Raw genomic sequence first — 23,222 nt, 5'->3', positions numbered from 1 at the left:
AGCTTAGCCTAGCATCTGTGTCCCTGAGAAGTTGAGCCTCATATGGTCGATCTCGTGGCTCAATTTTCGGCTACCTGAGTTAGAAGTCGCAGAAACGAGCCAACGCACTTGTAGACGCACTTGCGCTGGCAGCTGGTCATGAAGAGCGTTTATGATCGAGTGAAGCCATGGCTTGGGGCATCTCCTTGCTGATCTACCGCTTTAGACCCTTGTACTACCGGCAAGTCCGGGCAGATTTTGAGAGACGCCAACGTCCTGCAAGCTCTTTAAAGTCAGTTTCCCCACCAACCTAATCAGGAAAGACTGCATTCGTTATCTTGGTTCGTGAAAACGGCCATGGTCTAATGCCGATTCAACTCGTCTCTTAGATCACTCGTGCCAAGCCCATCAATGTCGAACAAAACCGGCATGGCACCACGCCTCGAGGCGCCTCGTTCTCATCTGACGTTGCGCATTTATCTAGATGGGCAGCGGATTCAAAGACGGGGCCAACAAATGTGCGACTTTGGACTCCGTACGTATGCATCCAGGCATCCGTGAATCAGGATTTCGGCCGGTGCATCCTCATCTCTTTATCAGGCGACTCCTGCAGCACGACGTTCAACATCTGACGGGAGCATAACTTGTTTCGCTCAAAACAGCACAAGTCCGACCAGGTGTTCAAGGAGTTCAGCATCTCTGGCGATTTGAACTCTAACCGGAGACATATTTCGCCGTATGCTGTATGACAGATTCCAGCCGGAATCTTGCTGATCGTCAACCGAGCTTCCACGGGCGCAGTTCGTATGAGGCGAAGTAATAATAGAGCTCATAGGTAACCCAGACCTACGTGAGATGTGATAGGGAGGGGAGAAAACGTAGTTGATAAGTTGATATGTTTTCCCCTCCTCCATCGAATATTGAGATGTCTTATTCCCGTCCAATCTAGCTGCCGATCCCCCGTTATGTGTCTAACTTCTACACGGATAGGTCGGCTTTTCATTCGCCTGCTCAACAACAGCTATTCGTTGAATTGGCATCTGATCTGCCCTCTGCATACATAGGTTGTACGATATCTGGGCCTTTCCTGCTCAACTCGGACTGGCCGTTTTGATCGTGTTGCTCGAGCTCGATTCAACGGGACATCTGTTCCATCTGCCGGTATCACTCCGAGAAGCTTAAGTTTTGCTGCGGTTCATGCCTCATGCCTCATTCCCTACGAAAGGAGTCGGCTTATTACACTTGGTCACGGCGCCCGGCGGTTGCAATTTGGCATATCAGCAACCCTGCAGCAAACCACATGCAGCCCATCTAAGATCCCGCCATCTTGATCACTCTTGTCAATCTCCGGCTGTTCTTAAGCAACAATATTCCCTTTCACAAACCTTGCTTTCCCGTAGGTTGCTTTTGTTGTGGGTTGCCTTAAAGAAAATCCCTGGCCTTCTTTACTCTATAAATGGAAGACCCGCTTCGATACGAAACAGACTACGTCATCGCACGAGCTCCCCCCATTCTTCGTCTCGTTTGAACTGACTCTCGTCTTTGCTCCTGAGTAATAACCAAGCAGGGTTTTCGAAGCATAAACTGGAGGTAGAGGTTCTCTTCACAGCCTCGTAGTCCGCTGCCGACTGCCAACAAGAAATAGTCTGCTCAGCTTAGAACTGAGAATCGATCGCGACTTTTCTCTATCTTGTGGTTCAACAACTTCGGAAGCTTGCCCAGAGAATGTCCAGCACCTGTCATCAAATTTAGAGCGAATGCAAGGCAATCCTGCCGCTAGACAAGGTCTGTCAATTGCATATCCACCGGCCCAGTCCACCGCAATTAAGCGCGGCCCAGTTCTAGATTTGTTCAGCAGTTGCAGCACAAGCACCAAGTTCTCAACCGTCGATATTCGTTTCCTCCATTCCCACAACAATTGCTGGAACGATAGAGCAAGGTAAAGGCATACGTCCAGTAGCGCTGCATCTCTTGGGGCATCCTCTTGATTGATGACGACTCGGCTTCCCGGCTGCGCTTGCCCTGTCCGCTTCTGACCGGCTTCTAGGCGCCAAGCCTGGCTGTTCTGCAATTGTGGTAGCTGCATGCTCCCCGCGGGACACCGTGAAACATCCATCTCGAGCTCCCCAAGTCGCCGCTGAATAGCCATATTGAACACTCAATTCTTCTGACGACTGCGACTGGCCAATTGGAAGCTTACAACTCATCAGACCCGACCAGCTTCTGGCCAGGCAGTAAGCTGCAATGGCGCCGTCGTTTCTCAGCTTTAAGGAGCTGCGGAGACGGTCGCGAGCGAGCTTCAGGACGGATCGATCGACCGAGAACACGGATACCTCGAGCAACGATGACAACCAGAACACTGAGAACACCACCCCCACGACAGGGTCCATCACGCCGCCGTCCATCACGCCGCCGTCGATTGCAGCCCTGTCCGACCCTGCCCACAGCTTTCAAACGAAGGATCCTTCGCAGCTTAGTCTGCCCCTCGTGCCCCCGAGACCACCTCTGCAGACTACAACCAACACCAACAGATTTAGTGTCTCTGGCATGACTGGATTGGGATCTCCGACGGTCGTTGGCAGAACTAAGTCGCTTCCCGTGTCGCAATACGCTCCGCGCATATCGAATATTGTCGAAAACAGCTGGGTATGGTTCATAACTCCTTGCTTCCAGTCTACAGGTGTCGGGTGGAGGTGTAGTGGTCACTGGCGCTCTGGGAATCTGGGACAAACCATGTCAACCAATGCGCGGTGAAACTTAACTGTGTGGTGCTAACGGCTTTACAGGTTTCCCAGAAGATCATCCTGGTCAATGGCACTATTGGTGAAGTTTCCCAGAGCTCTCTTGAAGGAACCGTCACAGTATGCCGGTTGGACGACAACTTCCCACCCACCTACTGGCCTGTATGCGACTCGCACTTCAAGACAATGGTCTACCTCATGCCTGGAGCTAACAGACTGCGCTTCGACTTTTCGAGCCCCAAGCTGGCCAATAGTGGTTCATCCAACCCCATCCATTCCTCTTACATCACAGTGCACATGGTCCCTCCCATGAACTCGCCCCCCTTGCAATTGGCTATCTTGCTCGCAAAGGACTCCCCGGGAACCTTCGACGCCGTGCCCGCGCGAATCGAGAGGGAAGGGAATGGCTTGGACACGGCTATTCGCAAGTTTCGCATGGCCGCCTACTTGTGGCAAGCTTTCACGGCCGAGCAGATGTTTAGAAACAAACTGGGCCGACGGGCCTTCCGTTTCGAGGAAGAGTGGACGACCGGAACCTGCAACCAGCGTGACCGAGAGATGGGTACGATGCGGTCAGAAGCGCGAGTCCACGTCATACGGTCTGACAAAACCCTCGCCGAGATACGCGATATGGAACGGGCCCAACAGAACCCCAATGCTACCAAGAAAGGAGAACTCTACGACATTGCCGCCGAAGCTGTCAAGAACTACTTTCAAACCCTCCCTGGGCAGAAGCAATACGTTTCGGTGCTGATAATGGACTCGCATTGGGATGCCGCGGCCAAGACAGTGGTTGGCCATGCTGCTTTGGGTGGCAATGCGGGTGATCTCCAATTGGCCATTTTTGGCTCCCATTGCCTGCAGAGTTATCCTACAAGTTTTGAGGAGATTGCCCCGGCATTTACCGACTGCACACCAACCGACACGAACTGGGTCGCTAATGACTGCAACGAGGCTGGAAGCTCTTGGGAAGCGGCGAACATCGGTATTGGTGCACATCTTCACGAGACGGGCCATTTGTTTGGATGCCCGCACCAGGAGAGTGGTGTTATGCTGAGGGACTATGTGCGACTCAACCGATCCTTCGTGGCTCGAGAAGCATACAGTACGCGAACCAAGTCGAAAGGGGGGCTGGTCTTGGAGGCGGACGAGTGCACTTGGCACAGACTGGACTGCCTGCGCTTCAAAAGTCATCCATGCTTCCGACTGCCCAACGATCCTCTACTAAACCCCGACGCCAGCCTCCAGGCTTGGCCTGTGGAAGATGGGAAAGTCCAAATCATCGCTCCTACCGGTGTTTCGTATCTGGAAATCTTCCCAGAAGGCGATGATGTGTGCCACACTTGGATCGAATACCCGGCCGAGAAAGGCACGCTGCAGCGAATTATCGTGCTGACTGAGAAGGAGCTGTTGAACCGATTGCCCGAGAACAAGCGACAATCATCCAAGATGCAGATCAGCATCAAGTCGCATGGTGGGGGCAATCTGGACATTGCGGACTTCCGTACCTTATGCTCCAAGGCATCTGCGCTGAAGCTATCCTTCGGCCCAGGTCCTCTTGGCCAAACGGCTTTCCGCAGCTACAAGCTTGGCCTGTCGCAGATGGAGGGTAGCGAGCCCCATGAATTCGTCTTCACCAGCTTCAAGGAGAAGAACAGGGTTCTCTCCAAGATTGTATTCTACCATGGACTTGCATTCGACGGCATGGAGTTCTTCTACGACGATAATTCGAGCCAACTGTTTGGAAAGCGTGGAGGCAAAGCCGGCGGTGATACCTTTGACATGGGTAAGTTGGTAACATCTTCCAATTCTTGGGGCCATCGCTAATGATAGATAGATATTCGACGTGGCGAGTGCATCACTGGCTTTCTCGTGCGTTCCGGTTTCTGGATCGACGCTGTTCAAGTTTTGACCAGTCTCGGAAGAAAGTCGCCCATTTATGGCAACGCTCATGGAGGATCTCCGTAAGTTTAAGCAAACTTCTATTCCAAACTATGACTAATTTGTGTTAGCCACACGCTGCTGCCTCCCCGAGGCTACAACCTCGTTGGCGTTTCCGGATCGTGTGCCGCCTGGGTAGATGGGTTCTCGGTTCTCATCACCAAGTAATTCGCCCCTGGCATATTCTTGTACAACCACAGCATATTGAACTACAATCGTAATTATGGACGGCAACTTTCGACGTATTGCATCGCATTCTTTTAACCCGCCCTTTGGAAGGTGTACGTCAGAAAGCAAGCAAGCTTCGGCTGAACATTCCCTCTTGCCACTTTTTTCCCGAAGCATCTGGAACCAACACACCGGGAACAGTTATTTACCAGACACAGTTTGTTTCTCTCTGTCACAGCATGGGCTTGCTTCCAGCATACCATCAGGATTCGTTTGGCATTTTTGGACCGTAACACGCATGCATACACATTGAACCCTTGCGACCGGAATGGGGAAACAAGGAGGGAGAGGGGATTAGGGAAATCACACAGGACACTATTGTCGAGGCCAAATTCGACGGCGGCAAATCATCATTATAATAATACCGGCACAGAGGAACACAGCGACGGAGGCCGGAACAACAACACAAAGCGGCGGCTGCCTGGCAAAGGAGGCGTATTCAGACCATACGTCTTTCCTGTCTATCTGCACTGCAGAAGAGGCTAGCAAAGCAACACTGGCTTTGGTGAGAGCAAATATCAATCATGCCTTGCGAGGCTTGCATGGAGAAACAGCATGGACGGCTGTGGGCCTGCCCACATTTCAGGGATAGGATGTGGGATGTAAAGTGAGAGAGTGAGTGAGGGAAGTGGATCTGACATAATGCAGTCTAGATGGATCATGCACTGGACGGATGGAGGGAAGGGAGAGGTATCGATTGAACATAGTGTATACATGGCTACTTGAGCACCATGGTGAATAATACTCCTTTGCGTAGGGGCAAGAAACTCTGAGGGTTTTTGTGATATGTGATTGTGCTTGAGTGAACGATGAGTTGGGGATGGGAGGATGCGGTCAACTGGATGCTGACTCTGTTCCTCGAGACATAATTAGGTACAGATAATGTGCTTGATGTAAACTTATCGAGAAACCGTGTTCGTTTTCCACACTCACCTCACCCCTGTCTCTTCCACACAGAAAATGCAGCTTGTGCGTGTAATGACTCCAACCACACTTCTCTCGGCATACGTGGGAGCCGCCCCATTGCCCTAATAATGCATGCAGGCTTCCTACTACATCCTCTCCCCCCCTCAGAATTTACCACTTGTCTAACTAACCACCTTGAATACTTACAATCGAGGTGACTTCGGCTTTCCGGCACGACGTATCGATTCGCACTCACTGATGTGGATATCCATGCCGCAGGCAAAGCCAAGCAGCTCCATTTGTGCGTAAAGCTTTTTCCACGTCGCAGTTCTCGAGAGGACAGAATGAATGAACGAACAGCGTGTACGTCGCGTTGAAGCTTACTTACATGGGAAGGAGAACACGGTATTCCAGTCTCATAGATAGGCAATGAATGGTAAATAGCGGGTGCTTAAATACGCTAAGACTTTCAGCCTGGCTGGCCCTGTCATAGACGCGTACAACATATACATGCACAGATGTATGTGATACTAGACACTAATAGTAGGTAATCTCTGCTCACGACCACACGCATTTCCACACTCCCGTTGTGATGATGCTAGGCAATGCTATGTACCGTCTCAGCGAACATTCTCCACCCGTTCGTCTCGCTCACCCTCCCTTCAAGCTATCGACCTCTCCCTGCTCCAACCCATCCCATTTCATTCCATTCCCCTCCCACCCTTTCTTGAAGAAGTACAAGTGATGGTATAGGTTAGTACGGTATGGCTATGTGTCCCAGGTATTAAAAACGAACGCCCCTGGACTCCGCCATCGTCGTTGAACAGCATCACCCGTCACCCAACCACGCCACGCTGACCGAACCCCTTCCCAAGCTTTTGGTATAACCATGACACGTGCAGTCTGAAATTTCGTAATTCGGACGTATATATATAGACAGGAACAAAGACACACTCATTCAACCCGATATGTAACCAGCCCCAGTCATCCATTTTCGACATATACCCACCCAGGGTAAACACTACTAATAAGAATATCCTACAAAGCCTTTCCAACACTCCCCTGACTAGAAGCGCTCTTGCGATGCAATCCCGGTCCCAGCCACAGCGGCACAGTCCTCTCCCCTGTGGGAGTAGGGCTATCCCACCTTGTACTCGCGGGCCCGACGTCAGGCCCTGGATCACTCCATTCGCTCACGCTCTCCATGCCGCTCGAGTATTTGCTGCTGTAACTCGATGTGCGGACGTGAGCACGAGGCGGGGGGTTCTGTCCCTCTAAGTCGCCGAAAAACCGTTCGTTGGATTCGGCGGACGAGGACAGCAGCTCGGGACGGTCGAGGTCGAAGGGGTCGGAGCGAAACTTGTTTCGCCGCGTAGCAAAGGAGTCGACGGATGTTGCTGAGTCGCGGTACAGGCTGTCCATGCGGGCACCGTTGCCGTTAGTGTTCGTACTCGGCGGGCGCGAAGTGGCTCCGCCCACAGACTGGCCGCGCGATTGGCGCATGTTTTGCACGTAAGTGGCAGGCCCGACGGGTCGCGTTGCTCGCGGTTGTCGGATGGCGTTCATATCCGAGAAGGGGTTATTTTGCCCGGGGACGATTAAGGGTGATGGCCGGGCCGAGTCGTGCAGCATCGAGTTGGAGTCCGCAAAGGGGTTCGAGTCGAAGTTGAGTCCCAGAGAGCCTAGGAAGTGATCACCAGCTCCAGGTATGGTGGAACGACGCTTGCCAATTTTCCTGTTGCTGCCCTGGTTTTCTTGTGCTTCCAGCTGCTGGTCGTCCATGCTGAGTAACGTCAGGAAGTCTGGTTGTCCTCCTGCCTTGGTCTTGGTCTTCGACATGCCCCGTGTGGCAGTGTAGGAGTCGTTGTTGGCGCGTTTCGGTCCTCCTCGTATCCTCCAGTTGAACTTGGCGTCTTCGTTGAAGCGGCTCCACCAATTGAGGTATCGGTCTTTTCTCGTGAGTGTGCCACCCACTACACCGACCGTCGAGTTCTCACGACTATGCGTTGGCACTTCCATGAACTGAGAGTTGCCCCTGTTCAGGTTGATGCCACGCGAACTAGACCGTCCCACGATGCTCCCGAGCCCGTCCTGGATCCTCTTCATGTTCTCTCCCAATGCGGCCTTGATCTTGACAAATACCGGCGTCGGTCCAATGGAGTCCTGGCTAATCGCGTATGTTCTCTTCTCATCCGCACCGAATCCTGGTCCTGGTGTCAGAGGCGTCAACGAGGTGCTCCTCCGCTTCTTAATCATCTTCTTCTTCCAGAGCCACACAAAGAATACTATCAGCGAGACGGCGACCAACCCTCCAATGACACCTCCTGCTACCGCCACCGTCCTTCGCGTGCTGGCGGCATTGCTGCCGATATTGGCTATGGCACCAGAATTTGTGGATGAAGTCTCACCGGAGCCGGCTGTAGCTGTTCCTGTTGAATCCGTTATTGTCGCAGTCCCTGTCGTTGTTATAAATCCGTTGCCTGCCGTAGCCGTATCAGCAGTGGCATCAGGGGTGACAATAGATTCTGGAGGTAGTGATGTTGCTAGCACGGCCACCGACGTTGTCGGTGTTGGTGTTGGAGTTGGCGCTAGAGTGGCATCAGTCTGCTGCACTGAACTTGCTGGCTGTTGCGTATCTGCAGGTGGCACGATAGTGTTTGTGGCCGCAGATGTTGAGAGTACAGGGTCGTTTGCAGCGCCCAGTGCTGAGGTTAAGGGTGAGGGTGAGGGTGAAGGAGAAGGTGAAGGTGAGGGTGCGGAAGTATCCGGTAATTGTGTATCAGATGGTAAAGCAGTCGGGCTTGATACCAGCGCAGGAGCCGCGAGTGGTGTCGTTGTCGTCTGCTCTGGAGGGGCTTGAGTCTCTGGTGCTTGTGGGACAAGTTCGGGGATGGGAGTAGAGCTCGTCGTACTGGTAGTAACATCCGGAGCTGGCGGCGCGATGGTTTCCTGGACTGGGACTGAGGCTGGCGGAGCTTGGACTTGTGTGGTCGTTGTTGGTTGTGCCTCCGTTAAAGCGGAGCTCGTACTGGTAGAAAATGAAATTGAGTTCGATGTTGAGCTTGATGTTGAACTAGATGTTGAACTACTAGATGTTGACGTCGTCTGTTCAGTTTGCAGAGCCTGCCCGTTCCCCGTCGCCAGGCCCTGCACCTTTGCCTTGGGCACTGCCGTACATTGCTTCCCGTTGATGGTTGTGATTGAAGCCCCCTCCGGTAGGTTTGTTGGTATCGACATCGTTTCAAACGGTCGAGTCAAGGCGATTCCAGTCGCGGCGGTGAATTAAAAGGCAGTCGCTTCAAACAAACAACACGAAGGAAACAAAAGGCCGTACGGCCGATCAAGAACACGAAAAGACCATGAATCAAAGATATGGGAGATAAACGATAAAGACGTCCCTTTCCTCTTGGAAATGGAAACAGTGAGTGCACGGCTAAGCGCACGACACACTGGGTGAAGAGAATGAATTCACGAGAAGCATAACTGGTGACCTGCCAGAATAGGAGTGGAAAGCTGTGAGACGTGAAGCAGGAAAGACATCATAGTCAAGCGGCACTAAGGGCAGTCTTCTTCCAGGGCAAGGCATGCTGGCCTAGCCCGAAAAAGGGCAAATGGGCCATGGTATCGTTGTCACGAGCATCGGGCACGGGATTGAACATTTGTCGCAGCATTAATGCGGCCCTGTATAGTTTGTTTGACAGCTTCGAACCCGGCCACGGGATTGGCTCCTTGGCGGTCGAGATTGATTGTGGTGTTAGAGATTCGTCAAGAGGGACTGGGTAGGGAGCCTCAGAATCCTAGGGTGGTGAGGGCCTTGCCGTTGGCTGGTGGGGGCTAATCCCTGTTCTGCGACGATTCTGAAGCACGTTATCCGTCAACCGGCCTGCCCCTTGGCGGCTATACCCAACTCGGACAAGAGCTCTATAAGTCAGCACTTTTGACCGTGGGTGTCCATCGTGAAGATCAGCAGGGAGATGCGGGATAACCAGCTTAAACTTTGAGAGCCAGAATGACATGCGTCGAAACTGGTAGATATCCACGAGATATGCTTTGCGTCCCGAAGGAATGCATTGGCTCCCGAAAGTTAGGTATTGCTGATGAACTGACGGCATCGTTCGCGCATAACGAACGACACGCAAATAACGCTAACAACGGGCAGATGGTACCATCAACCTTCCGAGACCGAAACCTCAGGTTGAGTGAATGACGAGTAAGCAGCTGGAGCAGTGTGGATAACTGCTACACACGTAATACTCCGACCCTCAACTCTGGATCAACAGATCGGCAACGCCGACAACGGGGGAGACAAGAGGACTGGCCAAGAGATACTACCCGTATTGAGTAACAAGCAACACCCTGCGTTTCCACGTTGTGGAACGAGGGTGGCATGAATGTAGAAAAGGCGTTATCCCAGTCTCGTGACTAAAGGTCGTTGAGTTGCCCGTTGCGAACACGACCGAACTTTTGGTCTTGGCCACATGTTGTTGCACTTGCATCAAGGCTTCACGCCGACCGTATCAACGCGAGCAAGTCAGGGTTGACATGAGCTCCGGGCCAGTCATGCTACCCTTGACGATAACGGCGCAAGTTGGAGTCAATAGGGAGAAGTGAGCTCCGAGGTCACGGCTGCCGAGTGTTGTAATGCTCCAGATGGTTAAGCGAGCCCAAGGTCCACCAGCAGGGCAAGACGGGCAGGAAGCAAAATGGGAAGATGTGAAGTTTCAAGAGACGGAAGGGGCAATTTTTTGAAGATCCGGAGTAATTTTCAAGCTTAAGTGAATAAAGACTCCATTATTGGGGCGGGATCAGGGGACTTGGGGGGGCATTCGGATTGCCAGGGTGCGGCTTGCCGACCAATGTTTGTTTCCTGACTGCTGGATCTCCAGAGCATCAAGCATCAAACGTACGGGACCAAGTCTCTCTGCTGGGCCGCACCGCCAATGCTTGGCCCAAACTGCGAAGCAGAGCGGTGGCGTCATTTCTGCAAGCATGTGTCGGCGATACCAAAAGAGCAGTGGTAACAGAGTCTGTCGAGGGAATGAGGTTGGCATCGCAGATTGAGACTGCATAGACAGAAGGCGACTTGAAAATTCCAAAATAGCCAACAAAAACGGTGACCGGCACCGTGACAGTTGTGAGCGCAAGATCTGACATCGATTGCTGTTTACACGGGAATCCCTATGACGAGTTTGGATGCGTGCACTGTTGCTGGCCTCTCGAGATACTCGACGCGCTGATTGAGGATGGACGGAGATGGCAGCGATGGCAGCTGTTTCGTGTTCGGAATCCGGATGGATGCTTCAAGGTAAGCGCACGGACGCCCACATTCCCTACGCCTTGCCTCCTTGTCCACATGTTCCTTTCCTCCAACGGCTGTTGCCTCAACTCTCCAACAGTTCGGACTTAACGTCAAAATCATCCAGCCTGTCAAGTCCGAAACTCTATTATTGCTTGCAGGTGTTTTGTGACTCTTTTTTGCCTAAGGGTTAGAGGTGCTATGTAAGTTGGGCTGTATCCTCGAGATTGTCCTTGCCGTGACGAAATCTCACCGCGGCCTTGTTTGCCAACAGCTTATTAAAGCTCAGCAATCACTTGTGGTGCTCTTCGGAGCGATGTCCTGTTTCAACGTTATCCCTTATGCCGATCACCGTCGTTGCACTTCATCATGTTCATCTGCGACGCTCATCACAACACCTAGCCAGACCACGGCAGCCTTCAGGGATGATGGTGGGCGGAAGTTCGATAGATGTGCTCCAATCTCTCCTTTTTGCTGTCATAGCGAATTTCTTGTCGCTTGAACGATCCCAATGTTACCAACTCGCCAGCATGTGGAGAAATTCTATCGGATAGACGGTAGCCGAGGGGAATTAAATTAATCTAGACCGTCGCTCATTTCTGTTCAAATGGAAGCATCGTCGTATGGTCACTATGGTCCCATGGATGCCAAGGCGTAGTCATTTCTGCGTTTGATTAAGTCGATTCAAGCAAACGAACATTTCATGGGTTCTCATATTCACGCATAGCTTGTTCCTGTCGGTAGGGAACCTAGCACTCCACAAGTGTTGCGGATCCTTCCCATCACACACCTCCGGTTGGTGTATCAGTGCGTTGTCTAGACCATTTCCATCATGGATTCAACCACAATCGCTCACTGTTGCTCAAAAAATCTTTCTCGAAGCCATACACGGTCCAGCAGTGCCAAAGCTGATGTTCACTAAAGTATTGGCAGCGGCGTGGCGAGAGGGATAGTGATATGAAGATCATTAATGTAGTTATAGATGCTGACCTTACCAACAAGCCGTCAACCTTTAGGTGACATCTCGCCTGCCAAAGTAGTATCCAGGGTTGCGTTGAAATAGGCTTCTCCATTAGCAGTGGTCGTCCAAGTGGAACGCTGCCAATGCTTCGCGAAGCATCGACTATGTGTAGTGGATATGTCCTGCCGCTCATAGTACCGCAGGGAAAGTATTTGCCGCCGTTTATACATCATGTCCATCTTTTACCTGGGATTGGTTTGACCTTTTGGCGACTTCGAGGAGAAACTATAGATCCCGAGCATTTGACGAGATGTCGAGGTGCCTGTTCGTAACATTAGACTACCATTGCTATCACTTCACCATTTACTAACTTTCTCCGACAATGAGGAAGTATCACGTGATGATGGACTGTCATACTACTGTACGACATGTTGAGGGAAATCCACAGCCCCGCCCTTCCGGCTGTTCAGAGAAGTTCAGGTGAATTGCTGGTCAAATCAAGTACATTATGTGTTTATCTCTCAGAGAAGACTGAAGCTTTACTGTGCGTTCGACCATTTCAACGGCCTCTTTAAAATATATCTGTGCGACCTTTTGAGGTCTCAGTTATTTCTTGAGGCGGCTCAACTCGACATCGTCTCTCAGAAGCTGGAGCGATAAGTTGGTTCCTAGAGCTGATCTCATATTCGTAATGATCTACTTCTTCTTCCTGTGGTCGAACAGTATCACCACTTTCAGGCTTTAATAAGATACCTCTAGTTTTATCTACATACATTCATGGTCAGTTTGAGCAAGTTCATGCACAGTGGTTGCAAGCCAGTCTTAAGCTAAATCATAGCTAGGTTCTGCCAGATACACGACTTAGGCCCTATTTGGAAAGGGCGTCAGGCATACTTGACGGGACACGACTGATGACCATCCAATATCCTCCAACACCCTGGGAGACTTTCTCAACGGCAGGAATGACTCATTTTGCTACTCCGAGGGTTTATAGCAGGGCGTTGAGTAGATGTAGTGCGTGGAGCAGCTTCTCGATTGCCGCAACCGAATCTGGATTGCAGATTTCATCATACCCCTGGCGTAGCTTAAGTAGAACAGGTGGATGCGTGGAGAGGAGGTCTTTCACGAGTGGTCCAGGAGATAACCGTGGTAGTGGTGTCTTGGTCATCGAACAGAAGTAACTTGATTTCCGAGTACGTATTCCATAAAATGGGGGCTTGGGCTGGTCCCTTTTCCACCCGATGGTTCATTACTAAATTCAAATTCTTTTGCAGAGAGCATATAGCGAAGCATGAGCTCTGTTCAGCCGTAGATAAATGCCAGCATGCTCGAGAGTCTCCGGTAACTTTTAATCTAGAATATCTGGCGTTATAATGCCCTTCAGTCGCACTCACCAGGACCATGTACGCGAACCGGCTCCTATTGTTCGTTGCCCGCCTAACTCCAAGCAAAGAACTCATTCGGCCAGAACACGGTTTTTATGCTTTCATCGCCGCCTGCCCACCTCACCGATGGTATTGATGTACCATCGCGTTCTTCACTGATGACCTCAAACCCCTTTTTGGCTAAGAGGTCAAGTGCAAGAAGTGATTCTGCATCGGGAGTCCACACAACCACATTCGGCAAACCCCAGGTCCTGGCTTCGATCACAGCGGCAAGGAAAAGACTGGCAAGGCACAATGTAGTCGCCTGTGCTTTCCCAACTCTGACCCGCTGAAGAACTAATTTTTGCTTACGAAAGTCGTGAAACCAGTAAACCCATGAGTCTTCATGCTCGCAGATAGCGCCCTAAGTATCGGGGATCCTGCCAAGGATCTTGGAGCCCGTGAACTCAGCTCGGTCATGCAACCAGCTCACCAGATCTGCGGTAGGTAGGACAGACATGAGTGTCTCCGTGGGCTGGAGTTCAATTTCTTTGATTTCAGTCTTGAGACACTCCAGATCATGCGAACACAGTCTAGGAATATCAATCTTCGTCAAGGGTCGGGTCGGGAAGAAGCCGGCACATTCCGTAGAGACGGAGGGGCTGATAGACAGAACGGACTGAAATGCTGGCAACATTCTCCATCCTCTTCTGGCGTAGAACTAAGATAACGTGAATAGGCGCGCATATATGGTGCTTGTTACTCTACCTTTCCAATGCTCGTGTATAACATACTCGCGGCCCCGCTGCTCTGCCCATCCATCCATTTAGCAACGTTTTTCATGAGACACGATGCCAATCCCAGCCGACGATATCGCGCGTCAGTGACGACGGACGAAACACAGTATCCCACATCTTGGCAGGTTGCGTGGATGTCCCGGATGATTAGATCTCTGCGGATTGTCTTGCAAGTAGCAACGACCACGTTCGGGTTGTCGGCTCTTGCTAGGCACCATAATCGACATCCCGAACCACGAGTGAGCGGGTGTTGTCCGAGGAAGTCCTCCCTCGCTAGGTAATCTGTTTCTGAAAGTGGCAAGCGGAAGTGGGTGGCGAGCTGATGACAGTGCGGCCGTTGCTCAGTTGTTGCCTCGCCAAATACCACAGTCATGGGACCGTCTTGTGCTTCGATTTTCAGGGTTTTCGTACAATCCGTCATGAAACAGTCGTATGAAACAGTCGTCTCAAGAATGTGTAGAGATTGGGGGAACATAGGATGTCGTCGGGGCCGAGACTTGAATATCTCGCCGCGGGGGAAACTGTGCCTTTGGCCAATTACTGAATGGGTAGTGGAGTCATAGAAGCGTCGACATTAACCCCGAGTAGCCCCATTAGGTACTTCCTGCGGGAAGCTGTGGCCTCAGTCCTGGAGGGGTACGAGGCAGACAGGCACAGATTGTAGTATTTAGAGACCCCTCGGGGCCAACTTGGGATTGGTCCCTCACGCACCTTCGTAATACGAACACAGCCCCCAATACTCGGAATCCGATACTTCATACATAAAAGCTGCTCAAAGCTAATTGTGAATTTTAAGTGCGTATATAAATTCATTTAATACACGATCGATGTTTGCAGGCATGTATCCGTTCTTCGTATCCTGAATGAATGTGGTCAAAAACTTCTTTGCATTCGCGGCGGATCTCTCCAAACTCATGGGAAACCTAAGATGAAGAGGCCCTTCGCTTTATTTTCTTCATTTTCAGAATGCAGAAGTATCAATGACCCCCTGATACCACCCGCCAATCTTTGAAACCATCGCGATTATCCTAGCTACTTTATTGGTGTCTCATGGTACAAAAGTTTCCCTGGCTCGCCACTAGGCCTAGTTTCTTTAAGAAACTCGACCTAATCTTAGAGTCTTAGAGTCTGGGGGCTGCACTTTCGGTGTTGTTCTTGCCCAATACATCAGCGGTAACCAGACCGATCGAGCTATAATCCAGCTCTGATGGATAATCACTGAAACTATCGAAGCCGGTTGGGTACTTATCAATCAATCGCTGCATCTCTTCTTTGACTCTATGGTTTTGATCAGTACTTAGAATTACGAATTGGGGTTCGGAGCACCTCACTGTTGTCGAAGATACGCTCGATGCTCGTGGAGTCCCGCATTGATGATGTTGTCTCGCCTATACAGTCAGACCGCAGCATCAACTTCCCTCACCCTTGGCGTGACTTACATGGCGTACAAGGAGTTCCTGTCATCAAAATCTTCCTTGGGTTCCGAAGGTTGCATGACCTCTTTGTACTTGCTGATGTAGTCGCCTGTAAACCGGTAGCGCGGTTCTCGCATCATGTGTAGTTCCACTGCGTGTGTATTAGCAATAGCGATCTCTTGCCTGCTCATTTAGGAACCTACACTCATTATGGGCATAACAGCAGCAGGAATCAAACAGAATGACCTCTTCAGTCGTCATATCGATCTGGGCATTGCCATGCCAAAGATCGCCGTGCACCAGTGTAGGTTTGATACTCCTCCCTCCTGTCTGAAGTGGTCGTAATAGCCTCGGAACGACTTTCTGGAAAAATTCATCTGAAACTTTGTCAAAGTCACTATCTGGGCCACGAATGCTCTGTTCCCACCTGATGTCGGATTGGAACTGGCGGCTGAAATACTCTTCCCAGGTATCGCACCACTCGTTTATTATTGGCACCACACCATTGAAAGTCGAAACGTGAAACCCAAATTTGCCCGTCGGTGACGATGAAAGTGTATGCAATTTCTCCAGAACATGGACAAGCTTCGACGGATCAGGCGTCTTGTCCCTCAGCTCCCGGAAAATTGTCAAGAAGAAGGACTTTGGCTCATGCTCGAACGTGCCGTACGCCAAAGGGATCGACACGTTGTTAGGGATATATTGGAACATGGCCTTTTGACTCTCTGTCAGGGTACGGCTAGGCCGAAGGCAATAGTACACAGTGATGGGGAGTAACGGGCGTCCCTCCTACGTAGCACCGGGTGGTCACTGGCGGTCTCAGGTAGGGGTGCCCACGGTGATGCATTGATCTCTGCTCCTTCCCTATCCTACTTCGAGATGGTCCTTATATAGATAGCTAGGCCGCCGCTTGGACCCGGCATAACAGCAGGGTCGGCGATGCCAAGGATCTTGACTCTCGTCATCCCAAAGCTTCACATAGATTGTAATCATGACTCGGGAGTCTTTTGTCCGAAACACCCCTCCGGCGCCCCACCGGTGTCTTGCGTTCAGTGTCCTGACACCCACTGGTGCCTATGGCATTCTGTTCTCTGACACTCTCGAATTCACCCAGCGCCATCTCTGCATGATTTGGCCGGTGAATTACCTTGAGGAAGTACTCTTTCTCTTCGCCATCTACTTCCACGTCAATTTTGTAGCCTGACGACCAGCTTGCGCTTCCATGATGATTGACCGCGATGACCTCGCAGCCTTCTGGCAGTGCTGGGTGTGTCAATAGGCAGAGGATTGATATCATTGATCGTGGAGTTCTTACCAGTCATAATGCTTGGGTCGAGTGTGGTATTCTCCATTCTTTCCAGCAAGATATGGTGGGACTACAGCACGAGCACAACACCCCAACTTGACGAGCACACTTGCACAAACTCTTTTTACTGAAGGTCGAATAATATTGTTTTCGTTTCCTCCGGGGAGGGGACAATATCAAATGAAGTCTAGAAATATATTCGAGCAATGCTCACTGAAGTCTGAAATCCGGAACACCGCGGTGATCTGGCGGGGATCTGGAGGATTAAATGAGCAGCAGTATTATGAATGGTAATGCTGAGCACTTGAGTGACCAACATGTGCGTTTCCGTCCTCGGCGGCTTGTTGACTTGCCCACCTATCACTTCCCAGTCTAAGCGCCGACGGCTGGTAGCCTGTAATAGGACACCGTGAAAGAGCCAATCATGTTGAGCTAATTTCTCTCGTATACCCGCTCATCACACCAGCAGGGCGTGCGGGGTGTGCAGACCGGGGGTAGAGCCTTATAGAAGCAATTCCGGGCCAGGTGAGAGATGTGGTCCGTTACTTGAACTTCATGTACATGGCGCCTATGTGAAAGTGCCGAAGAAATGGTCATGGTACGAAGAAGCTTTGCTCCACTCCCAAAGGTAGGATGCGCTGACCTGCTTGTTCGCAGTCCCCAAAACATCATCTTCCAAGCCAGCGGCTTGCGAAGAGGCCAGCGGTGGAAAGCAGCTCACTGCATTTCGCCGACTCACAGGCTGAAACCGTCACATCCGGTTCCTCTGAGCTTCAACAAGATGCTAGTCGGCGCGCGAGTGATACATCAACTTCGTCTTCGTTTCTCCGTCGTCGATTTAGCTCAGCATGGGTGCAACGGCGACGTTCCGGGGACGAGGAGGGTACAAGAGGACCCCTTGGTCTTCATTTGTTATTCTCCTCACCAGAGCCTCTGATCGACGTTATATTCGTTCATGGACTTCGCGGTGGCTCGATCAAATCATGGCGAAAGGGGACGGACCCGAGGTTCTTTTGGCCTCAATGCTGGCTTCCGGTCGAACCAGGCTTCCGGCACGCCAATATTCACAGCTTTGGGTACGACTCTGACTGGGGCAGTACGAAACCCAGTATCTTAAACGTCCACGATTTCGGGCGTTCACTATACGAGGAGATGCGAGTATCACCTCACTTGAGAGATCGCACGACAGTATGTGGGCTCCCTATCATCTCATCCTGGACTGAGAGGCTGAGAGCTCAAACTTCAAGCAGAATCCAATAATCCTGGTCGGTCATTCGATGGGTGGCCTTGTCATCAAGAAGGCAAGTTTTCTTTGTCCTGTGAGCTAATTTGATGCCAAAAATAGATTACCTTTACAATGACTTGAGCTTTTGCTAAGGGGTTCGCATTGTGCTTCATAGGCATACACCTTGGCTCATCGAGACAAAGCGAAAGACCAGTTTTCTCAGCGAATTCGGTGCCTTTTCTTCTTGGCCACACCGCATCGGGGGTCCGACTACGCCGCGGTCTTGAATCAGGTGCTGAGAGTCTCAGGAATCATGGTGCCACGCGAATATATAAACGACCTTACAAGTGGCTCTACATCAACACAAATTATTAACGACGATTTTGGGAGGTACGCTAATGAGCTACTCGTTTATTCATTCTACGAAACATTACAGACAAGCCTTGGCGGGGTCTCATCAGTTATGATAGTGGAAAAAAATTCCGCGATTCTCGGTGAGCCCGTTACTACTAGTGGTCTTTCATGCAAGCTAACAGGCTACATAGGTCCCGGTTTTAGCGGCGAGCGCGTGCAGTACCTCAGTGCAAACCATCGAGATATTTGCAAGTTCGACAGTCTGGAGGATTCAAACTACATCACCTTGAAGAATGCTCTTGAGACCGCTGTGCATGACTTACTAAAGGATGGTGAGTCCTTACGCGCCTGTCAAGCTTATAAGAAGAGGCCGAACTGAAACCTGTATAGTTTTCGTATCAAATGAACAGAAGTTCAAAGCACAGTTGCGAGTCCTGCAGACATTTCTAGGTGTATCGGGGATTCCTGATGAGCAATATGAGAAACTCGAAGGGTCGTGCCGGTGGATTGAAGACCGTGATGACTTCAAGGAGTGGAGAGACTCTCCTGATAGCTTTGACGATGACCAAGTTCAGAGCCCGTTGATATACTGGGTCAACGCAAACCCAGGTGCAGGTAAAACTGTCCTGGCTGGCCATGTGGTATCACAGCTTAAAGAGTTTCGCATGCAGCATGCTTCATATTACTTCCATTTTGGAAAGAAGGCCTCTCAATCTCTGGCCGGGATGTTACGGTCGATTGCGTACCAGATGGCCAGTGGCAATGCAGCCATACGGGATGCCCTTCTCAAGATCAACGACGAGGGGTCATCTTTTGACCAAGACGATGCTCGTGCGATCTGGTCTAAGATCTTCCGTGCCGGGCTTTTTCAGGTAATAATAGCATATTCACCGTGTAACGTATACGCGTAGTCATCTGGTTAACTTATCATCTACAGACCTCCGTAATCACTCCCCAGTATTGGGTTGTAGATGCTATCGATGAATGCGTCAAGTACACAGAGTTCTTCACTTTGCTCAGAAGCACCCAAACCCGGTTCCCACTTCGGATCTTCATCACCAGTCGGAAGGTGGCTGAGATGCCTAGGGTATTGAAGCAGATGGAGGGGCTCGTAATGTCGCTCGTCGAGATACCAATACCTGACACGATGAGAGACATTCAATCATATGTGGAAGCCCGGATGGACCTCCTCCCAATTGACAGTGTCGATGAGAAGAATAGACTTTCCGGCATGATCCTTGGGAAGTCAGGCGCATCTTTTCTATGGGTTCGGCTTGTCTTGGATGAACTCCAGGGTGTCTATGGGTACGAAAGCATCTTGCAGGTCCTACAGGAGATTCCTGAAGGCATGGTACCATACTATCAGAGGACAGTCGGGGAGATGGCCGATAACAAGCGAGAGAAGCACATCGCTAAAGCCATGCTCATGTGGGTGGTCACAGCTGCTCGACCGTTATCTATTTCTGAGTTATCTGAGGGACTGAAGCTTGACATCAACGTACATCTGCCCAGTGCAAGGTCTGCCATTGAAGGGCTGTGTGGACAGCTTGTCACGGTTGATGAACAAACTGGCATGGTGCATCTGGTGCATTCCACCGCAAGAGAATTTCTCTTATCGCCTGCCGCTGGTGAATTTTTCATCTCAAGACCCGAGGCGCACGAAAGAATGGCTTTGAATTGCCTTCGGCTTCTTTCGAGTGCCGAGATGCAGCCTCCGCGAAATAGGAGGTTACTTGGTCAACACCGCCCTGGGCAAATCAAGCGGCCGGAGTCGAAATTGATGGACTACGCAATCAGCCAGTTCTCCGAGCATGTGTTTGGCGCTTCGGCAGAAAATGATGAAGTCCTAGCTGCCCTGGACCGCTTCTTTGCCACAACGGTTCTTTCATGGATTGAAAAGGTTGCGACCAAGAAGGATATCCATCTTTTGATACGAGCGTCAAGGAACCTCAGGGCCTACCTCGACCGAAGTTTGAAATATCGCTCACCGTTAAATCGGCAAGTCAACAATGTCGAAAGGTGGGCCACAGACTTGAGCAGGTTGACGGCCAAGTTTAGCAGTGCTCTCATGGCGAGCCCCCAGTCGATTCATTTCCTAATACCACCGATGTGTCCCACTGAATCGGCAATCTGTCGACACTTTGGGCGATCGCCAGATGGTCATGGCCTGGTATTAGCAGGTCTAAATAACTCTCAGTGGGACGACTGCATCGCGAATATTAGCTTCGACCAAGAAACATCAGCGGCGGTAGCTTGTGGCAATAATCTAATCGCTGTCGGGTTTGAGTCTGGCAGCGTCCATTTGTATAACCAACGCAGTTTCCAACAGGAACAAGTCATCTACCACGAATTTCCCGTGGACCTTATACATTTTGATCCACTCGGATCATTTGTCGCTTCATGCAGCACAAAGTTCGTTGCCTTGTGGGATATGAAGGGAAACTTACTCTGGAAGACAAGACTACGAACTCGTTGCATTTTACTCTCCTCTTCTCCAAACTTCATCCTTGGAGTCACACAGCAAGGCACATCCTTTAAGTGGGACATTGCCTCTGGTAGTCTCCTTGAGAAGCAATCCTATACTTATCAGCCTCCAGACCCAGACGCAGCACTGCAGTCGGACCTTGTTAAAGCACCGTATGCGGCTTCGGTGTCGCCTGATCTTGAGACGCTCGCGCTTGCCTACCGAAATGGGCCAATATGCATGTTCGACTTGCAGAGTGAGGATTTTATTGGGTGGGTGATGGATGGTTACAATCGTGCCCCTGCTCAGCTGATGTTCAATCCAAACCCGGATGTTGGTCTCCTGCTTGTGGCGTACAACGAATCACACCTCGGACTCTACGACTCTTGGTCGGGCGGCATGATACATAGCTTGGAGCCTGAGAAACCTGCAGCCTTCATATCGGTGGCATCTTCACCCGATGGTCGAACTCTTGCGACTGTGGATATTCTTGGAAATTTGCGCATCTTGGATTTCAAATCCCTCACCATCCTGTACCATGTAATGACCCACACTCCTTCATTTCGGATCTTGGAGTTCACATCCGACGCATTCAATCTAGTCGATGTCGTGGGTTCCGAAATGAGAGTTTGGTCCCCATCGGCGCTTGTGAGAAAAACAGTTGAGGAAGAAGCTAGCATGAGCGAGCAAGCAGCCGTGCTACCGATAGCAGAGGGCCAACATGACCTAACGCAGTCCTCCAGGATCAGGCATGTCGTGGCTCATGAGCTTTTGCCTGCGGCATTCGCGGGAAAGCACAGCGGCGAGGTATGGGTATACAATACCAAGAGCGGTCGGCAAGCCGATGCCCGGGTTCTATATTCGCATCAGCCAGGCGCCTCTATCAAGTGTCTTGCGGTGAGCCAAGCAGACTTGATGGCCTCGGCGGATATCAACGGCGTGGTCCAAGTTTGGCAGCTCTGTGTGGTGCAGCCAACGGCAATTACGACCTCGAAGCTACGATTCCGGGTTCAGTTAACAAGGCCAGTTCGCCAAATACTCTTCGACAAGTCGGGGGGTTTTCTTCTCATTTCAACCACTAACTCCGATGCTGTATACGCAACAGCAGATGGGAGTCCTGTTGGTTCGATAAAATTCACCGCACAAGAGCGATCGGTGTGGAAATGGTTGCCCGGAACGGGTGCCCAATACAACCAGTGTTTTATTCTTATTGTCGATCGCAGACTGATCATTTACTCGGCTGAAGCCTTCCCCAACCCTATTGATATAGGGACATTGTCTCTCGACTATCCGGTAGAAACAGGTTTTGCGGAGACTGAGATCGAGACTGCCGCCATGCAACCCGAGACTTCACTGTTGATCATCAATATTCGCCAACAATGTGGGTATATGACAAATTCGATGGTTTTTCTCTTCCGGATGCCAGCTTCGGTCCCAGTGACAAGTGATAGCACTCTCAGCCCTATCATCAAACTCCCTGCTCGTTGCGATCATTTTATCGGTATCAGCAAACAGGAGAAGCGACTATTGTTCCTCCAGCACAAGTGTTGGGTGTCATCGATTGATGTGCGCAGGCCGAACCCGAGGCAGTATTCGCGGCACTTCTTCGTACCTAATGAGTTTACCTCGACCAGCAGCGAAGTGCTCCCCGTACGCACGGTCGATGATGATATTGTATTCTGCTTACATGGTAACTTGGCCTATGTGAAGAATGGACTAAAATTTGAAGAGCTCAGACCGTTAGAACCTTGAACTGGGAGGGGATGATATTAGTATGGTGTTGGTGCATTCAAGCGAAACCCTCATATCTTGAGAGAGCGTTGTACGATAGATTGACCAACTGGAGGTCGACTACGGTTGTCTGGCTGCACAAAGAGGCTTCAAGTATATATCCCTAAAAACTAGTTGCATTTAGGTAGCCTCCCAGTCAAATTTGATGGAATTTCATCGCCTGCGACCAGCTCCTCTGTTTCGATTGGGTTCGTCCCTTGGACCAGAGCCAGGTCACAAAGGACCAATCCGAATCCTGACCTCATGACTTATTAGAAACGAGCGCGGATGTAGTTGCTTCGCGACAGTCAGGGAATGCCGCTCTCCTTTCCGAAGCCATGTCATATGCTGCCGTACGAAGTAAAAACGCTTTTTCGTTAGTTGGTCTTCGCATAGTTACCTCGGTATTCCGGAGTTTGGGGAATTGGCAATAGCTGACTGCAGTTGCTGAGACGCAGTTGGTATTGGCCTGCCG

At 50.9% G+C, this 23,222-nt stretch overlaps 6 protein-coding genes across 6 annotated transcripts; 3 read left to right on the top strand and 3 right to left on the bottom strand.

Moving 5' to 3' along the window:
- The first annotated feature begins 1,814 nt into the window (after window positions 1-1,814).
- Window positions 1,815-2,820, top strand: BCR38DRAFT_48864 (uncharacterized protein). Its single transcript, XM_040864300.1, has 2 exons — window positions 1,815-1,918; window positions 2,027-2,820. The coding sequence occupies exon 2, from the start codon at window positions 2,224-2,226 to the stop codon at window positions 2,731-2,733; it is 510 nt and encodes a 169-aa protein (XP_040713127.1). The 5' UTR covers window positions 1,815-1,918; window positions 2,027-2,223; the 3' UTR covers window positions 2,734-2,820.
- On the top strand, window positions 2,646-4,875 carry BCR38DRAFT_48847 (putative peptidase family-domain-containing protein). The gene is made up of 3 exons (XM_040864275.1): window positions 2,646-4,506; window positions 4,558-4,684; window positions 4,733-4,875. The coding sequence occupies exons 1-3, from the start codon at window positions 2,907-2,909 to the stop codon at window positions 4,827-4,829; spliced, it is 1,824 nt and encodes a 607-aa protein (XP_040713126.1). The 5' UTR covers window positions 2,646-2,906; the 3' UTR covers window positions 4,830-4,875.
- A 1,642-nt stretch (window positions 4,876-6,517) lies between these two features.
- Window positions 6,518-9,312, bottom strand: BCR38DRAFT_48820 (uncharacterized protein). Its single transcript, XM_040864240.1, has 2 exons — window positions 8,708-9,312; window positions 6,518-8,383 (listed from the first exon to the last, which is right to left on the bottom strand). The coding sequence occupies exons 1-2, from the start codon at window positions 9,030-9,032 to the stop codon at window positions 6,834-6,836; spliced, it is 1,875 nt and encodes a 624-aa protein (XP_040713125.1). The 5' UTR covers window positions 9,033-9,312; the 3' UTR covers window positions 6,518-6,833.
- A 4,177-nt stretch (window positions 9,313-13,489) lies between these two features.
- On the bottom strand, window positions 13,490-14,634 carry BCR38DRAFT_459839 (uncharacterized protein; the record flags this gene model as incomplete). The annotated part of the gene is made up of 3 exons (XM_040862338.1): window positions 13,490-13,840; window positions 13,910-14,137; window positions 14,185-14,634. 3 exons carry the CDS (start codon window positions 14,632-14,634, stop codon window positions 13,490-13,492), a joined length of 1,029 nt encoding a protein of 342 aa, XP_040713124.1.
- Window positions 14,635-15,433: 799 nt separating this feature from the next.
- BCR38DRAFT_293933 (Fructosamine/Ketosamine-3-kinase) lies at window positions 15,434-16,838 on the bottom strand (the record flags this gene model as incomplete). Its single annotated transcript, XM_040854484.1, has 4 exons — window positions 15,434-15,491; window positions 15,653-15,779; window positions 15,832-16,353; window positions 16,727-16,838. Coding segments are annotated over 4 exons (819 nt in total), but the record flags the coding sequence as incomplete, so codon positions are not given.
- Window positions 16,839-17,402: 564 nt separating this feature from the next.
- On the top strand, window positions 17,403-22,996 carry BCR38DRAFT_48779 (NACHT and WD domain protein). Its single transcript, XM_040864196.1, has 7 exons — window positions 17,403-17,532; window positions 17,592-18,122; window positions 18,185-18,235; window positions 18,335-18,653; window positions 18,705-18,845; window positions 18,904-19,385; window positions 19,451-22,996. Exons 1-7 carry the CDS (start codon window positions 17,524-17,526, stop codon window positions 22,727-22,729), a joined length of 4,812 nt encoding a protein of 1,603 aa, XP_040713122.1. The 5' UTR covers window positions 17,403-17,523; the 3' UTR covers window positions 22,730-22,996.
- Window positions 22,997-23,222: the final 226 nt, after the last annotated feature.

Source organism: Pseudomassariella vexata (genome assembly GCF_002105095.1).
Source record: "Pseudomassariella vexata strain CBS 129021 chromosome Unknown BCR38scaffold_11, whole genome shotgun sequence".
Classification (NCBI taxonomy): domain Eukaryota; kingdom Fungi; phylum Ascomycota; class Sordariomycetes; order Amphisphaeriales; family Pseudomassariaceae; genus Pseudomassariella; species Pseudomassariella vexata.
This window is presented reverse-complemented; position numbering and strand designations above follow the sequence as displayed.

What these genes read in the sequence shown, in the direction of transcription:
- BCR38DRAFT_48864 (XM_040864300.1), top strand. Translation starts at nt 2,224, where the DNA reads ATGGCGCCGTCGTTTCTCAGCTTTAAGGAGCTGCGGAGACGGTCGCGA.
- BCR38DRAFT_48847 (XM_040864275.1), top strand. Translation starts at nt 2,907, where the DNA reads ATGGTCTACCTCATGCCTGGAGCTAACAGACTGCGCTTCGACTTTTCG. An exon ending in CGGTGATACCTTTGACATGG is followed by an intron (nt 4,507 to 4,557) that starts GTAAGTTGGTAA and finishes AATGATAGATAG; the next exon opens with ATATTCGACGTGGCGAGTGC. An exon ending in AACGCTCATGGAGGATCTCC is followed by an intron (nt 4,685 to 4,732) that starts GTAAGTTTAAGC and finishes AATTTGTGTTAG; the next exon opens with CCACACGCTGCTGCCTCCCC.
- BCR38DRAFT_48820 (XM_040864240.1), bottom strand. Translation starts at nt 9,032, where the DNA reads ATGTCGATACCAACAAACCTACCGGAGGGGGCTTCAATCACAACCATC. An exon ending in AGCTCCGGATGTTACTACCA is followed by an intron (nt 8,384 to 8,707) that starts GTACGACGAGCT and finishes ATGCCACTCTAG; the next exon opens with CGCCAACTCCAACACCAACA.
- BCR38DRAFT_48779 (XM_040864196.1), top strand. An exon ending in AAAAAATTCCGCGATTCTCG is followed by an intron (nt 18,654 to 18,704) that starts GTGAGCCCGTTA and finishes CAGGCTACATAG; the next exon opens with GTCCCGGTTTTAGCGGCGAG. An exon ending in TCCGTGCCGGGCTTTTTCAG is followed by an intron (nt 19,386 to 19,450) that starts GTAATAATAGCA and finishes TATCATCTACAG; the next exon opens with ACCTCCGTAATCACTCCCCA.